The sequence below is a fragment of the Podarcis erhardii genome (genome assembly GCF_964252035.2).
Source record: "Podarcis erhardii genome assembly, chromosome: 5".
Classification (NCBI taxonomy): Eukaryota; Metazoa; Chordata; class Lepidosauria; order Squamata; family Lacertidae; genus Podarcis; species Podarcis erhardii.
This window is the reverse complement of record NC_138509.1, coordinates 22,631,068-22,650,009: the sequence shown is the minus strand read 5'-3', so window position 1 is coordinate 22,650,009 and position 18,942 is coordinate 22,631,068. Positions and strand designations below refer to the sequence as shown.

Genomic DNA, 18,942 nt, shown 5'->3' with positions numbered 1-18,942 from the left:
AACTTTATTAACATCCATTTCTTCTCATTCTCTCTGCTATCGCAAACAGGACAGAGCACTTCTTTTTAAATTGTTTAATTCATCCCCCTTGGCTGGAAAATCTCCCAGCACACTGAGACGGCTAAGAATTGACATTCTTGGGCAGTTTTATGTATTCTCTGTGATCACAGGACCTGAACACTTAGGAGCAATTAGGCCCAGGAAAAGCCTTAATCTAATTCAGCTACATGGGATACATTAATTCCAAAGACTGAAGGTTGTTCTAGGAAAACCCACAGTTGTAATGGGCACTTCCAAAATATGTGTAGCAAACTAGAAGGGAGTGACACCATCCAGGTGTTTGTTTGTGTGCATGTATTTCAATGTGTTGGAGCTGGGGCCATTGATGTTCTTCAGTTGCTAACAGATGAAAGCGGGGGCATGTTTTTCCTTCCCTGTTATCACTCCAAGGATGCAATGCTAAGGCAAGGAGGGAAATCCATTGAACATAGGGAGTCAATGTGCATAGAATTGTGTTGCGCAGACCACTGCCTGAGATGCTGTTGAGACTTCAGGGAATCCTATCCCTCCCACGGTGGGATGCCAATAAGCAGAAAAACAAGAAGAGTTCTTACCAAGTAGTTTATTTAATATTCAGAGAGAGAGAGAGAGAGAGAGAGAGAGAGAGAGAGAGAGAGACGAAGGAATGTGGTCTCTCTTAGATAATGGCATTGCTTCAAGTAAAGTCCCACCCCCTCAGTCCCTCCTATTCTACGTCACTGCTCCGCCGGCTGATCTGTGCTTTCTGCCTTTGAGATTTCTGTTCTACTACTCTCAAGGCACACCTGGTCCTGGGAGAGAGCGGTCAGGAATGCTTTCAAGAGACACTGAGTCTATTAGCTGTCTCTCCCCTGGTCTTCTTTTTCCTGATGCTCTCCCAATATTTCCTAGCTTCTCCCCCCTGTCACCTCTGAACTATGACCTTCTGCAAGCCACTGTTCTAAATCTATACTGCCCTCCGCTTCTCGGGAAGGTGCAGAAAAAGGGAGGGACAGTTCCCAACATTCCTCCTCAGTCCAGCCCCTGACAGAGGCCCACCGTCCACTATCGCACAGCGGCTATTTTCCATCTGGTTCTATAGTCAACATAGTTTAGTGCTTAGAACTCTGCCCTATGACTGGAGAGATCCAGACTTGCCCTAGCCACTGTGATCCATGCGACGGTCACCTTCAGACTTGATTATTGTAACTCACTCTACGTGGGGCTGCCCTTGAGACTGACCCAGAAACTCCAGCGGGTGCAGAATGCCACGGCGAGACTCCTTACGGGGTCCTCACCACGGGATCAAATTCACCCGGTGCTATACTAGCTGCACTGGCTCCCGGTGGAGTACAGGATCAGGTTTAAGGTGCTGCTTTTAAACTTGAAAGCCCTATATGGCATAGGAACCTCGTACGTACGGGACCGTCTCTCCTGGTATGTCCCACGGAGGACCTTACTGTCTTCAAACAAAAACATCTTGGAGGTCCCAAACCACAGGGAGGTTAGGCTGGCCTCAATCAGAGCCAGGGCTTTTTCAGCTGTGGCTCCAATCTGGTGGAATGCTCTGTCACAAGAGACACAAGACTAGGGCCCCAGGGGACTTGACATCTTTCCGCAGGGCCTGCAAGACAGAGCTGTTCCACCAGGCCTTTGGCCAAGGCATAATCTGACCCCCTCCTTTGGTAATCCTTATAGAACGTTAGCCCAATGGTTGCCATTAATTTGATCATGAATTGATTTTAGAATGAATTGATTTTTGAATGTATTTCAATTAATTGATTGTGATTTTATGTGTTACTTTTATTGCTGTTAGCCGATCTGAGCCCAGCTTCGGCTGAGGAGGGTGGGATATAAATAAAATATTATTATTATTATTATTATTATTATTATCCCCACTTACATTGAAACTCAGTAGGTGACATTTGGCCAAGTCAATCTCTCAGCCTAGCCTACGTCACAAGGGAGGGGGACCATGAACTCCTCATAGGAAAAGTGGGATATAGGTGCAACAATCAAACAATCCATATTAATATACACTGCAACAGCCAGTCCTGTCCTGATTCAAGAGAATGTTCTTTAGACAAAAGATACACTTTAAAAAAGACCATTGTACTGTGATATGTGATGAACAATTCAAACTGAATATCACTAGTGGCAGCAGGTGAAATGATTGATGAGGCGCTATGTAGTGGCTTAGTATCCACATGCATATATTTGTGGGCACGAGCACCAGGCTGACAAATCATTACTCCCCTCCTTCCCCACCCCTGCAAAAGATTTAACTTCAGGTGGCCAAAAGGATGGAAATGAAAAATGAAGACGGCATTGATATATGTGTGTTAACACTAACAAGATTTCTAAAAGGTAGCCCCAATCATCCCCCAGGGTTGAAATATGGATAGTGATTTGCCCTGGTAAGTGACCCATGGGAGCAGCAGAATAATAGGGACAGGACACCGGGGACTCAGCTACATTAGTAAAAAAAGCAACACTTTGAACGTGTTATAAACATGCAACACCAGATGGTGCCGGATAGCAAAAAAAAAAAAAAAAAAGTCTATGCGATTTTTACATAGCATTTTTTTCTTTTGCTATAACGATTTAATTTTTGACTTATTTATAGCTCCCCCCACCCCCCGTGTGTAGATCCATCCTCAATGTGGGGTAGAAAATCAAGCCAAAACTTTACAGACTGCAGCAGGGAAGGGAGGGATGGCATGGCAGTAGGGCAAGGATCATTTCTTCATTTCATTCAGCCCTTGCTGGTGGGTGGAATCCTTTGGGGTTGGGAAGACCAAGTTCCATCCATGGGAGTAACCCAGCATTGAACCCTGTTGCAGTGCAAGCCAAGCATCCAGGGTCTTGCTGAATGCCTGGGGTGAGGATTTCAGCCAGGCAGAGACCCCAACCTGAGCTTAGAGCATGTCATGGCAAATCCTCTCCTCTGGCCCCTTGCCATTTCTGCCCCCATACACAAAAATGTTCTCTTTAAAAAAATCATGTTTATTTGATTTTACAAATATAGAGTTAAAACAATACCATATATCTATATATCCATATATAGAGATTCCTCTGAATCCCGAGACTTCCCACCACCCCCTCCCTGGGTCCTATTGGCAACATTTTCAACTGTGTATTATTTTGTAATCTATTTTTTGAATCTGAACATATTGTCCATAGTGTTTATTACATCACAAGTGTTATTAGAATCCTGCTAATGTTTTCATCTGCTTATAGAGGGCTCCTAAATAAATTATGAATTTTCTTGAAGTTTTTGTCTTCTAGGTTCCTGAGTTTTCCAGTCAGTTTTGTCATTTTGACGTAATCCAACAGTTTGGTTTGCTATTCCTCTCTGGTAGGAACTCCTTCTTCTTTCCATCTCTGGACTAGTAGCATCCTTGTGCCTCTTGTCACATACATTAAAAAGTTTTTCTGCTCCTTCAAACAAATGTTATCAGTGCCTAGCAAATGTAAACCAGAATTTCACTGAAGCAAATATACAGACAACCCCCCCAACCTTGTGCAAATTAAGATTGAAAGGAAAAATTATTTCCTGCCCTGTCAACAAGCTACCCACCCAAATTGCTTAGTGAAGTCTTTAACTCCTTGGTGGTGGTGGGAAGGAAAGCTTCCAGGGCAAAATGGCCATGAACCCTCATAGGAGAGGCCTTTTAAAGCTTCTGCCCCTTCCCTCTCTTACAAGGACCATGAGGGAGGCTTTCCTGTCTTGGGATCCAGTGAGAGCCCTAACATGGAGGTGGGACTCTGCCCAACTTTGCTGTTCTTTGGGCTCTGTGCTGCCAGCAGGGATGGACTTGGTAATATTTTGTAATATGGCACCCTGTGCAAGTCTGAAGTTTGGTGCCCCCAAATGGACCTTCTCAATTATGGATTTTCTCGATTTTGTGCCCCCTTGGTTTGGCACCCTGTGCAGGGACACCAGTCACAACACCCTAAATCTGGCACTGCTGCCAGGCAAAGTTGCCCCACATGGATTTAGTCTGCAAAGTGAGTGGCTCCAGTTTCCAGTTCTTAGGCACCAGACATGTGTTGGAGAACACACCCCTACAGATCTAAATATGGGTGTGGCCTTCCACAGCCTACACTTGCCCCAGACATTTTCATCAAACTGCCTATTAGAGACAGGGGATCCATTTCACTTTAAGTAAACATAAATATGAGAGAATGTTGGATTTTCACTAAATGTAGGCTATCACCCTTCTCCAGATATTGGGAATGAATTTGTACCAACACCCACACAGGGAAGGTGAGTAATAGCCCTGGTATGGGTATCTTGAGACGACTGTATTTTTCTTGAACATCCTAGTTGTTCAATATGTGCTTGTGAAGATGTGCAAACAGCATGAATATTACACTGGTTAAAGTACTTCTTAAAACTACCGGTAGTTCTTTGATAGCTGCAGATACACCAAATAAATTTAGCTTTCATAACACGCCAAGTAATTTGTTTTTTTCCTTATTCAGAGATTTCAAAACCCTGCACACTGAGTGTAACTCATTAATCTATCCACTGGGAATGCAAAGCTCAGCTGGTGCCTAGAAAAAGGCTGCAGAAACTGACTACACAATCAGGATTGCTCCACCGTCATTAATAACGAAAAGGAAATACATTTTCCCTGTTGTCCTGATTTGCATTGCGAATAGAATTTTGATTTTGGGAGGGGGGTAGTTCCCCATTCCCTCTCAATCCAGAAATTCCATAAGGACATCCATGCTGCTATTAGCTGCATTCAGCTTTTCTGAATGGTAGGTGCTATGCACACCACGGATGTGACTTGTTCAGGCACAGAAGAGGACAAATATTCCACACTGCATGAAACACTTTGTGACATTTCAATGAATGAGGCAACCCATGCTCACCCCAACTCAACCTGCATATTACCATAGACAGGGCTGCCTGCAACCTCCGACCTCTTCCTCTCACCCCCTCATGTTTTTCTTAATGTCTTGTGATGTCACGGCAATTTCCAAAACAATTTCTCCACTTGATTGGCTTCGAAAGCAGGCGAAGGAAGTTCTAAGCATGAAGAAGTCGAATCATACACCTGCTACAACAAAGAAGTAAAAGGAATTGTGGGAATGAGCTATTGGACCACATGTTTGGGGTTTTAGAGACCTGGAATGCCACGGAATGAAGGATCTCCCTTATGGATCCTGTTGGAGACACCTAGAGTTGTGCTTCTATCTGTTTAACTGCAAGTCTTCTTTGTCTTCTGGCTTTCCCTGGCTCTCCATCAATTAATGTCCAAGTCTTCTTGTTGCTAGAGCAGGGGTAGCCAATGTTGTGCCCTTCAGGCATTGCAGGGGTAGAGTTTCCATCACTCTCATCCAACACGCACAACGGTCAGGGGTCAGAGAAACTGTAGTCCACCAGTAAAAAAAAAATAGGTTCAGATCCCCGTGACGGGGTGACCTCCCTTTGCTCTGTACTAGCTTCTGCCAACCTAGCAGTTCAAAAGCACTCCAGTGCAAGGAGATAAATAGGTAGATTGGACATGGTGACATCATGCTGATGCTCCCCTTCAGTTGTTGTCGGCTGCCTCTCCAAAATCGGCCAAAAACGTTAGGGAATCATGGAATAGTTTGGGCTCAGTTTGATGGGAAAAGATGGTCAGAACTCACATGCAACTGCTATGTCCTTGGGATGCCAGACAATGACTGCCTCTGCCCACTGTTACTGCCAGCTTCAGGGACACGGGTGGCACTGTGGTCTAAACCACTGAGCCTCTTGGGCTTGCTAATCAGAAGGTTGGCAGTTTGAATCCATGCGGCGAGGTGAGATCCCATTGCTCCATCCCAGCTCCTGCCAACCTAGCACACCAGTGCAAGTAGATAAATAGGTACTGCTGTGGAGGGAAGGTAAACAGTGTTTCCGTGGGCTCTGGTTTCCATCACGGTGTTTCGTTGCACCAGAAGAGGTTTAGTCATGCTTGCCACATGACCTGGAAAGCTGCCTTGTGGACAAATGCCGGCTCCCTTGGCCTGAAAGCAAGATGAGCACTGCAACCTCAGAGTCGCCTTTGACTGGACTTAACCGTCCAGGGGTCCTTTACCTTTTTACTGTCAGCTTCAAGGAGATTGAAGGCTTCAGAACACAATATATCCCCTCCTACTTGAAAGGGAGGGACTGCCATAGCAACCTTGTACTGCTTGACTGAACATTGTGGCCTCCTGGTGAGCTTGAAGGAGGCAGACTGGACATTGTAACTTCATGATTATGATTACTGTTTTAAGGGGAGGGACTAGCCATTGTGATCTCATTCTGACACTGCTTGACAAAAGGGAAGAGACTGGACTTGGTGACATCATGCTGATGCTGCCAGCTCCAAGGACTGGCTATTGTGATCTCACGCTGATGCTCCCCTTCAGTTGTAGTCGGCTGCCTCTCCAAAACCGGCCAAAAATATTAGGGAATCATAGAATAGTTTGGGCTCAGTTTGATGGGAAACGATGATCAGAACTCACATGCAACTGCTGTGTCTTTGGGATGCCATACAAAGATTGCTGCTGCCCACTGTTACTGCCAGCTTCAGAACACGGGTGGCACTGTGGTCTAAACCACTGAGCCTCTTGGGCCTGACAATCGGAAGGTTGGCGGTTTGAATCCATGTGACGAGGTGAGTTCCCATTGCTCCATCCCAGCTTCTGCCAACCTAGCAGTTTGAAAGCACACCAGTGCAAGTAGATAAATAGGTACTGCTGTACCGGGAAGGTAAATGGCATTTCTGTGCGCTCTGTTTTCCATCACGGTGTTTCGTTGCACCAGAAGAGGTTTAGTCATGCTTGCCACATGACCTGGAAAGCTGCCTTGTGGACAAATGCCAGCTCCCTCGGCCTGAAAGCGAGATGAGCACTGCAACTCCATAGTTGCCTTTGACTGGACTTAACCACCCAGGAGTCCTCTAGCTTTAGCTTTTTAGTCCACCAGGACCACACTGACTATTCCTGCACTGTTGAAAACCTACAAGGATAATACCATGTATGAAGCACGTCAGCATATTGTAAGAAAGTCACATACATAACAGTGCTACTGCTGCTGCATCAATGTGCAAGACACACGGCATAGTGCAACAGGAAAAGGCACTGCTCAGAAGACTCACTGCCTATAACTTGTTGCAGAAAATATTTAAGAATAGAATATAAGAGCCCTGCAGAATCAGACCAAAGGCCCATCTCATACAGCATCCTTCTTCAGCAAGATCTGCTCTTGGTGCTCTTCAGATCCCAGTTGCAGGTCAAAACATCTGGAAGACACTTGCTTGGTGAAGGTGGTTCTACTGTATATGCTTGATAAAATTAATAATGCTTCCATCCATTTACCAGAAGCAAACACTACATTGTCTGATCTTTTAATTTCCCGGATCCCTTTTAAACAATTGGTGTTAACTCTGGCCAGACCAGCAGTTTCACATTTGTGTTCTTAATGAACACTTGGGGGGAATACCATTCCTGGAGAGTTCTACAAGAGCAACATTGAGACTTGTCAGTTTGCATTTCTTAGTGCAGAAAGTATTGATCTGATGTGTAGAGATCTTTCCTATTCTAATTAATTCAAGAGAGTTCTGGAAGCTTCTCTGTGAGAAAGAAACAAGCAGAAGGTTCATGGTGTTTGGGTTATTCCTTCTGGGAAGCTGAGTACAGCTGGCTCTGTTATCTTTTTCTGTCAAGGTCATGCTGACTATAAAAGTAAGGACAGAAGGAGCCTGGGTTTCCCTTTCTCTTTTTATCTCTCCTCCTTCTGGTGTGGTGTTCTGTACATAGTATGCTTAGTGGCAAGGTTTAGACTTATTATAAGTTTTTGTAAGTTTAAGTTAAATCTGCTACAACTGGATTTCTTATGGACAGTGCCAACCCTGAATGTATTGGATTTGTGACCATGATGTTCATTTGCCTTCAGTCGCAGTAAAGCTCTGCTGGCTGAAATATTAATTGCCTCTGGTCTTTTTTTTTTGCGGGGGGGGGGGGTCCAGCAATGTGTTTAAGTTTTTACTCTGCTAACTATACGTTGGAATCTGCTCTGGATCAATATTGAGAAGAATTCTATGACAAGACAAAGGGGGAGAAAGCCGACAGCCTGGACCATATTGTGGACTAGTTGTAATTACAAAGGCAGACAAGTTGGGGCTGGCTGAGGGCAGACTGAGGTTGGTGCGGCAGTGCCCCATTGGCCCTAATGGACAAGCCTCCATTTGATGTCACGAACAATTTTGACATTCTATTATTTTTCAAAGTTTTAAGATTATTTTATATGTGCCCACTTGCAAATGACTTCTGATGTCCTTCCCACACCCAACACGTTCACATTTTCTGATTATGTGGGGTGTGATGTCTCGAATGGTCTTTGGGCAAGGGGGCACAGCACAACTGTGAATCTCCTTCAATTTAACGACTTGCTACCTTCGCTGGTATTTTCATTTAATTGGTATTTTCCATATTATTTCAAACCAATTGCCTAGAACTTTGAAAGTAGAAGACTGGGAGAGTTAAGTGGGTACTCCTAATATGGAAAACAAACTCAAAGCTACACTTTGGTATATAATTAGTTTAACCTTCTGCTACTGATGAGCAAATGTATCTTGTAAAACCAAAGAGCATTTTGTAACCATTGGAAGGGGAAGGGAAAATTCGTATTTCCTTTTTTAGTGAGAAATTCACATTATTGCATACATTTTAGTTATTTATTTCTCTCTCTCACACACAATAGAGAGAGAGAGACATAATAATAATAATAATAATAATAATAATAATAATAATAATAATAATAATACAATAGAGAGATGATAACAACAACAACAACAACAACAACAACAACAACAACAATAATTTATTTATACCCTGCCCATCTGGCTGGGTTTTCCAGCCACTTTGGGTGGCTTCCAACAAAATATTTAAAATACATTAAAACATCAGACATTAAAAACTTCCCTAAACAGGGCTGCCTTCAGATGTCTTCTAAAAGTCAGATAGCTGTTTATTTCCTTGACATCTGATGGGAGGGGATTCCATGGGGTTGGAGCCATTACCGAGAAGGCCCTCTACCTGGTTCCCTGTAACATCCCTTCTCGCAGTGAGGGAACAGCCAGAAGGCCCTCAGCGCTGGACCTCAGCATCCAGGCAGAATGATGGGGGTAGAGAAGCTCCTTTAGGTATACTGGGCCGAGGCCATTCAGGGCTTTAAAGGTCAGCACCAACACTTTGAATTGTGCTTGGAAATGCACTGGGAACCAATGTAGGTCTTTCAAGATTGGTGTTATGTGGTCTCGGCAGCCACTCCTAGTCACCAGTCTAGCTGCCGCATTCTGGATTAGTTGTAGTTTCCGAGTCACCTTCAAAGGTAGCCCCACGTAGAGCGCATTGCAATAGTCCAAGCGGGAGATAACAAGAGCATGCCACTAATCTTGCAAGACAGTTCGCTGGCAGGTAGGGTATCAGCCTGCATACTGGATGGAGCTGGTAAACAGCTGCCCAGGACAAAGAATTAACCTGTGCCTCCATGGACAGCTGTGAGTCCAAAATGACTCCCAGGCTGCGCACCTGGTCCTTCAGGGGCACAGTTACCCTATTCAGGACCAGGGTATCCCCCACACCCGCCTGCCCCCTGTCCCCCAAAAACAGTACTTCTGTCTTGTCATGATTCAATCTCAGTCTGTTAGCCGCCATCCATCCTCCAACCGCCTTCACTGGTTCTGATTTAAAGGAGAGGTAGAACTGGGTGCCATCTGCATACTGATGAACACCCAGCCCAAACCCCCTGATGATCTCTCCCAGCAGCTTCATGTAGATGTTAAAAAGCATGGGGGAGAGGATGGAACCCTGAGGCACCCCACAAGTGAGAGCCCAGGGATCTGAACACTCATCCCCCACCACCACTTTCTGGACACGGCCCAGGAGGAAGGAGTGGAACCACTGTATGACAGTGCTCCCAGCTCCCAGCTCCTCTAAACAGATGTCATGGTTGATGGTATCAAAGGCCCACCGGCTGTGAGTGCTGACAGCCACTCCCTGGATGGCCCTTTCCATCTGGCCTAGGGGGCAGGGCCCAGGCTCACCCTGCCCTACTTCTGCTACTCCTGGGAGGCTGGAGATACACCTACTGGCTGTGAGCGTTGACGGACGCTCACACACACACACAAACAAACACACTGCTTGGTTGTAAAAACAAACAGACAAACACATAAAGCAGTTTTGTAAAAATCCTCAAAGCAGGTAAAACTACAGAACTGCTTGGGCTGTTGTGATTTGTGAGGGCTTGTTAATGTGTAGCATTCCTTAATAGACTGTTAGAATGTAAGAATGGCCAACAATTATGTGGTTTGGACAAAGAATTTGCGCTGTACTCTGCCTCCAAGTCCCTCCTAAGTTCACTTTGCAACATTTGCAAATCACATTTGTTTGTGATTTTTAATAAGGTCCTCTGAAAACTCACCAGCATTTTAGTGTGCATTTCTCTACACATTTTGGAATGTACTTTCATCTTCATATTTTTTTACAAGCAATTTCCCCTAATAGAATGCAGCTAACTACAGTGGTACCTCAGGTTATGCTACCTTCGGGTAACATAATTTTGGGGTGTGAACATGGCAAACCTGGAACTGTATCTATCTACCCGGAAGTGCTCTATCATGCTACATGCGTGCGCAGAAGCAGCACCTCTGGATACAGACTTTTCAGGGTAAGTACAGACCCCCAGGATGAATTAAGTTCGTATCCGGAGGGTCCACTGTAATACGTGCATCTTTACACATACCCCCCCCCATACACAGGTTTATTGTTGTTAGATCAGTGCACTACAAAATTTGGGAACGTCTGAATTTTGAAGGATAGCTGCATTTCAGCTCACAGACTCTTTAGGTAAGTTCACATGAAAAGGTGAACTGAATGAAAATTCTCTCCTGTCCCTACTTCCACTCTAAGTAAATCTTGGCTGTGAGATGTTATATATTCCTGCTATGAAGCTTCCATTTCATCCAACAGTGTATGCACACATACCCAACAGGGGGTACTCATGTCATATTGATCCATATGACTTCCACATAGGTTCTTTGTCCCTTAAAATCAGCTGTTCTTCATGCTTCAAAGTCCCAATGCCTATATCCACTGTTTCTCAAACTTGGGTCCTCAATTGTTGGACTACAACTCCCATCATCCCTAGCTAGCAGGACCAGTGGTCAGGCATGATGGGAGTTGTAGCCCAACAACAGTTGGGGACTGTTTGAGAAGTTTGAGAAACACTGCATATATCACATGTTTATGAGTTTCCATATTGTGAAACTTGCACCCATACCATTTATTAAGCTACAGATGGTGTGGAGCATATCTAGAAGATGCCGCTGCTCCCACAAGTCCTCTTCCTTGATCTGGTAATACAGAACTCAAGTTTTTCCTCTAAAACACCAAGCTTTGTGGCAGCGGTAATTAACACATCTCATTTTCAAGCCTTGAATTTAAAGGCGAGAGAGCAGCTTAACCTTTGCAGATTTAAAAGGTGCATCACAAAAACAACTCTTGTTTATACCTGCACAGGACCGGATGAAGAAATAGTATTTGCAACTGAATTTGACAGACAGCTTCAATCTGGCTATTTGTCTTCTGTCTGGAAGCCCTAATCCTGAATGCTGTCAAGTGCTTTTCTGAAAGGTTTTTCTTTTTCATCATTCTCTACATCAACACTGCCAAGCCATTGCCCCATTCAGTAGACGTCCCCTGCGAACAAGTGTGTTGAAAGCAGATAAGGAGACGAGAATTGAATCTCCTGCTTAAATTCCAGCTTGAATCCTTCCTATATATTTTGAAGTGAACCAGAACAGTACAGTCGACAACCCTTGTACCTGCTCCGCCACCTAAATAAATCTGAATCGAGGATTTCACCATACATGGGTTAAGTGAATAGGAAGTTTTCTTGGACTGTTATCTGAGGGTCTATTCTAAGGACATTTTGTATTAGAGACTGTTGGGGAAGAAAAATCTTACCCAGAGGGTGGTGCCCTTGGCCATTCGTCAATCTGCCAGGGACTGTTGTGGGATCATGACATTTTCTTACTGAAGCAAGTGAAAGGTAGAGCACCATGATATATGACTTCTTGCATTTGCAGAGAAACATGGCAACATGATTTCCTAGAACCAGGTTTCCACTGAGGATTCCATTTTGTCCATATTAACATTTGCCTTTGTGGTTCCACGTTTTGCATCCACAAATACCAATACGTACATCCACACTCTCCAAATGTTCCTTTTGCTAAAATAAGATACAACTTGTGCTGCTCAAATTATTGCAGACCCATGCAGCTTTGTGTATTCCCAAGCAGCACTGAATCTAGGAATCCTCCACAGGGAAATGCTCCATTGCCTCTTATTAATTTAATACTTGTCCTGCAACCCTGAGCATATGGAATTTCTATATAACCCACTTATACAGATTGTTATTAAAGTAGTATCATAATTGTATTAATTAAAAAATAAATGCTATCTTGGTTGTAAGTCCTGTTGAATTCAAGGGGATGTACTTCTGAGTAGACATTTATAGGATTGCACTGCTGATCTCTTCCAAGGGCTTGGTAGGAAATCATACAGAGAATGTTTCATGTCTCTGTCTCCCTACCCTTCACCCCACTATGACTTTTAGTCTGGGCAGGTAGGTGTCACTGTGATGGCTGCCATTGCAACCACTGATCATGTGTTTGGGAAACATGCAGTGCTATTTTTCTAGAAAAAGAGGTGCTGGAACTCACCATGAATACATCCTTTGTTCTCTTAGAATGCCAATGCCACCCACCAGAAAGGTGCTGGAACCCACCTGAGAGGTGGGTATTTAAAGGTAAAGGTAAAGGACCCCTGGATGGTTAAGTCCAGTCAAAGGCGACTATGGGGTTGGGGAGCTCATCTCGCTTTCAGGCCGAGGGAGCTGGCGTTTGTCCACACAGACAGCTTTCTGGGTCATGTGGCCAGCATGACTAAACTGCTTTTGGTGCAATGGAACACCGTGATGGAAAACCGAGTGCACAGAAATGCCATTTACCTTCCCGGTACAGCAGTACCTATTTATCTACTTGCACTGGTGTGCTTTCGAACTGCTAGGTTGGCAGGAGCTGGGGCAGAGCAACAGGAGCTCACCCCATTGCGGGGATTTGAACTGCCGACCTTCTGATTGGCAAGCCCAAGAGGCTCAGTGGTTTAGACCACAGCGCCACCCGTGTCCCTGAAGCTGGCAGTAACCATGGGCAGAGGCAGTCATTGTCTGGCATCCCAAAGACATAGCAGTTGCATGTGAGTTCTGATCATCCTTTCCCATCAAACTGAGCCCAAACTATTCTGTGATTCCCTAACATTTTTAGCCGGTTTTGGAGAGGCAGCCGACAACAACTGAAGGGGAGCATCAGCATGAGATCACAATAGCCAGTCCTTGGAGCTGGCAGCATCAGCATGATGTCACCATGTCCAGTCTCTGCCCTTCAGTCAAGCAGTGTCAGAATGAGATCACAATGGCTAGTCCCTCCCCCTAATGCAGTAATCATAATCATGAAGTCACAATGCCCAGTCTGCCTCCTTCAAGCAGGCTGCATCACCAGGAGGCCACAATGTTCAGTCAAGCAGTATCAGCATAAGGTTGCTATGGCAGTTCCTCTCTTTCAAGTAGGAAGGGATATATTGTGTTCTGCAGCCATCAATCTCCTTGAAGCTGGCAGTAAAAAGGTAAAGGACCCCTAGATGGTTAAGTCCGGTCAAAGGCGACTCTGGGGTTGCAGTGCTCATCTTGCTTTCAGGCCAAGGGAGCCGGCATTTGTCCACAGACAGCTGTCCGGGTCATAAAGCCAGCATGACTAAACCGCTTCTGGTGCAACGGGACACCGTGATGGAAAACAGAGCACACAGAAACACCGTTTACCTTCCCGCTAGAGCAGTACCTATATATCTACTTGCACTGGTGTGCTTTCAAAGTGCTAGGTTGGCAGGAGCTGGGACAGAGCAATGGGAGCTTCAAACCTCCGACCTTCTGATTAGCAAGCCCAAGAGGCTCAGTGATTTAGACCACAGCGCTACCCGCATCCCCTGAAAAAAAGCTCTTGCTACTGTTTGCTGCCTGTCCTGGCAACCCCTTGTTTTCATTTTCAACAGTCTTTCCTTTCCTTTCCTTTCCTTTCCTTTCCTTTCCTTTCCTTTCCTTTCCTTTCCTTTCCTTTCCTTTCCTTTCCTTTCCTTTCCTTTCCTGCTGTGTGATCCAGAAACTACATGGCAAGCATGATGACATCATAGCTCCACATCATCAAATCAGGCCTGACTACACGAAAATAGAATGAACCTAAATCAGAGTGAGGGCATTGTTCTCACTATAAGCAGGCTTCCAACAATTCTATGCAGCCAATCAGATTTACAGCACAACCCTGTGTCCACACAGTCCTGTTGACTTTAATTGGGCTTGCTCCCAAGTATGTATGGTTACGTTTTCAGCCTTATTTATTATCTTATTCAAAATATGACTGACCCACCCTTTGTCCACAGATTCCAGGGCAATGTTCAATAATCATGACATGCATACAATAAAAGACAGCATGCTACCCAAGCATAGTAGCACCAATGTTTTCTGCTGACATTCTGAATGGAAAAACATTTTCACTCCTGAAAAACTGCCAGAGACCTTTTTTATTTTTTTGCAGAGGAAGAAGTACAGTCTTACCTCAAAAGTCAAACACCTTGTGTGTCGAACGTTTTGGCTCCCGAGCACTGCAAACCCGGAAGTGAGTGTTCCAGTTTGTGAACATTCTTTGGAACCTGAAAGTCCAACACAACTTCCACAGCTTCCAATTGGGTGCAGGAGCTGCCGCGCTGCCGGAGCACAATTTCTGTTCTCATCCTGAAGTAAAGTTCTTAACCCGAGGTACTATTTCTGGGTTAACGGAGTCTGTAACCTGAAGCGTCTGTTACCCGAGCTACCACTGTATTGTGGGTATGAGTGGCAGCAGAAAAAGTAGTTGGTGTCAAAGCTTTTGGGGATGTTTAATTAACTTCCTGGTGATGGAGCAAGCAGCGTTTAAGGCACTTGTCTTCAAAAACACTTTAAGTCACTCACTCCACAGATTACTACAGGGCTGGTTCCATTGCCCACATTGAAACAGTCTACCTACCTGCTGCATTTCAGATTAATTTACCAGGATCCAATTGTAGGCATGCTGCAGATTTGGAACAACCGTTTCTGCTCAAGCTATAGCTATAGTTATGCTGGTGCTTAGCGAGAGCTCTCCAGATTGTCATTTCAAGTCATACCATGTGTGAGAAAACTTCAGTATTCTGTTTACACTGAATGGCAATTGCCCTGCAACTAAATCTGAATCTCTTATTGGGAAATATTAAGTTGGGGTTTTTTCTGTGTGTTTCTTCTTCTTCTGTAAACATGACTTAGGTGACTTTTTCACTAGAGACAATTTATCAAGCTAGACCTGATAATTTCTCTCCCCCCCCCCCCCATCACCACTTTGAGCTGAAACTGGAACACATCCTCCATTTTTTCCCAACAGGAAATTTGTCTTGTTTTCTTAGTCTTGCCTATGGAATATTATCTCATTTGGAAGGTACCCTGGAAGTAGAGATCTATTTGTTGAGAGAGGGACTCTGGTTCTGTGGCAGAGCAGATTTGTTGGGTGCATAAGGGCTTCCAGGTTCAATCTCTGCCACCTCCAATTAAAAGCAGATGTGGGGAAGACCATCCTGAACAAATAGATGCCATAATCATCATCATCTGCTCAATATACTGTGGTTTACGTGCTGTGTTCATCTTTTTTCTTTTTTAAAAAAAAATCACCTGGATTCCTCTCAAGCGACTTACTCTGGGGTAGTATTACTATTCAAGACGTAGTTTGTGAATTCATGGTCTGTAGAACTGCAGTGTAGGCCTTTAAAAAACATGAAATCTCTCCCTTCCTCAGCATACATAAACAGATCAATAAAAGGATGTGGGGCAAAGTAGAAATCAGACATTGGCAAATCCATCATCACTATATTATCCTACTCAATAGCAATTGATTTGGGGTTTTGGAGTTCCAGACTTAAATGAGAGTTGTAAACTCAGAGGCTGTAAAACAAATACAGGGGAGTTAGGGTAATGCATGCAGATTGCCCTGGTTCCATTCTGTTCTATTGCTATTCTCCCCATTCTATGTCGTGTTATGTGCTTTTCCAGCTTTCTTCCTGGCAAGGAAGGAGAATTTAAGAAAGGAAGATCCTAATTCCCTGGAAAAATAAAATGTTTATTCCTTTTGAGATTCTGGTTAATGATATGTTTCTGGAAGAGCATATCAGCACTGCTAAAAAGATCAAAATTATTTTAAATGTTCCCCCCCAACCCCAACAAAGGTCATCTGAAAGACCTTCAGAAGAAGAAAAAAACACTATTTATTCCCTTGCTAACATCTCAAAGTAGTGGTTTCTCCTTCTGTGGATGGTGGTGTTTTACAAAAAGATGCATGTGTGTGTGTGTGTGTGTGTGTGTGTGTGTGTGTGCATGTGTGTGTATACTGTATTCCAGCACACCTCTATACTTTTGCAGAAGAGGAACACTTAACAAAATTATAGCAAGAAATTAAGCTTTGTTTTTCCTTCGGGGAAAGCAGATTTTTTTTATATAAAAAAAATTAAAAAGAACATTTATAAATAAAATTTCCTTCTGTCACAATTAGTGGGGACACCCACTACCAAGGAAGAGTGATAGTCCACGCCAGAATGGGCTGGTGGTTTCTGGTTCCTTAGACTGGCAGGATGGCAAAGTAAGAACACTGAAGGGACAAGTGTGAGTTTAGTACCATGGACAGCGCTCTTGCAGCCAATGTCAAATATCCAAGCCATGTAGTACAACAAAAACAAGGCAAAAATTAAACCAGAATTTTAGTGGTATAAAAAGTTTCAGAACGTTGTGGGGCATCCCCTGATTGGAAACAAAGAAACTTTTGCGGGTGGAAATAGTATGGAAAGCAGGATTGTGTATAACCAACTTGATACAATCATGGGCAGAAATCATCATGAATGCACAATAAAAAGGCATCTGGTATATTTTGAAATGAAGTAAACGATGGAGAAATTTCTCCTGGCAGAAGCTAACTTTATAAAGCCAGATATTTCTGCAAACACTGGCACTTACCCACCATCACTTTTTTTTAACCCGCACAGATGAACCGTCCTTCTAGTTCATTGCTTTGCTGAAGTACTCTCCCTGAACAGCTTTTCTCTGTCTTTTATTCGCTATTGTATTTCTCGAGAACAACAAGTCCAACAAACTGCACCTGGCTATGATTAATTATTTAGCCCCAGGATATGGCAGATGAACAAGATAACTAATTCATTTCAAGGGAGGCACCAGAGGTACTTATTTAGGTTTGAAATAAAGGGGGAAATGAGTTTCCTACAATGGGTTGTTTTTTGAACAACCGGGGGTGGGGGTAAGGTTCCTGTGAAAGCATTTCAAGAGTTGACTTTGTTTCACTTAAATAAGCAATAGTAAAAAGATCCCCACAGGTATAGGAAGAGTGGCACAGGCTGGCAGGATTAGAACAAAACTTTCTCAAAGGGCAAGCATAGAAAAAGCTCCTATGTTTGTGTTGGAAGCTGATTCAAAGTTCTCTGTGACCCCAAACAGGAAAAAAAAAACAACATATTACAGCCTTTCCAGATAGTTGATAGAGGTAAGGAAAAGGTAAAGGACCCCTGGACAGTTAAGTCCAGTCAAACCTGACTAAGGGGTGTAGTGCTCATCTCATTTCAGGCCAAAGGAGCCAGCATTTGTCCACAGACAACTTTCCAGGTCATATGACCAGCAGGACTAAACCACTTCTGGAGCAACATACACCGTGACAGAAACCAGAGTGCACGGAAACGCTGTTTACCTTTCCGCCACAGCAGTACCTATTTATCTACTCACACTAGTATGCTTTTGAACTGCTAGGTTGGCAGGAGCTGGGACAGAGCAATGGGAGCTCACCCTGTCACACGTATTTGAACTGCTGACCGATAGAACCTGACATTGAGTGACCATTTCAGAACAGTAGGTGGCTAAAGGGGCCTTCCCCTGCCTGTTTTCCCCTCCCCCCAGCCAGGAAGTGTGCTAAAATGAGTGTTGTTATTTTTAAAATGCGCCATGATTATATGTGCAGAAAATGGGAAATTGCTATGTTCCGCACACTCTGCTTGTTCTCTGCCCACCCCAGCCTTGCCAAAAAATTTCTGTTACTATCCTTTTCGTTGAAATAATTCAATTATGCAAATACGTATTTGCATGCATTTCTGGCAGCAAGACTAGCAAAATCTGGACGTAAGGCTGGAATCTGTGCAAGTGTGGGAGGGGGAGATTTAACTACCTACAATGGCCTAGGAGTACTGTAGCCCAGTGCTAGGCATTCCTTAAGAGGCACATCTGCCACCAAAAGCAGCCCCATTTTATTACAACAACCCCGTGAGACTAGGCTAGGCTGAGAGTGGGTGACTGGTGGGGGATAGTTTCTAGCGACACTTTGTCCATGCAGAAACTGCATTTTCAGAGTATTAGAAATTAAGGTCCCTTTGCCAGTGAGTGCAGGTTAAGAGAGGCAATTCCTCCAGAAGGTGCTCTCCTTAAAAAGAAATCATGAGAGAGCATGATTTCCAGAGAGTAAGTGTCGGCATAAGGGTCATGGAGCTCACAAACCCATAAGAGCAAAGTTTCATGGTTTTGTCACTGGTGCAACCATGCAGTAGATTATCTGCCAAGAGCTGCAACAAATTGAAGTCCACTTCATTTTCTCGTTTAATTAATGAATAAGGCACTGGAGCGCAACTTTTGAGGAAGGGAACGGTGCAACACAGTGGCAGGAATGGATCTCAGCTGACCAGCAACCAAATGTGCTTATTTTGACAGGAAAAATGAGGGGATCCTGTAAGATT

The 18,942-nt window shown here is 44.1% G+C and overlaps 1 protein-coding gene across 1 annotated transcript in view; it reads left to right on the top strand.

Annotated features, from left to right (window-relative positions):
• The first annotated feature begins 12,979 nt into the window (after nucleotides 1-12,979).
• LOC309341599 (uncharacterized protein) overlaps nucleotides 12,980-18,942 on the top strand; it is a 166,954-nt gene continuing 160,991 nt past the window's right edge. Inside the window, exon 1 of the mRNA XM_081861304.1 lies at nucleotides 12,980-13,731. Within this exon, the coding sequence (XP_081717430.1) occupies nucleotides 13,462-13,731 (270 nt within the window). The 5' untranslated portion in view covers nucleotides 12,980-13,461. The remainder of the gene's footprint in view (nucleotides 13,732-18,942) is intronic.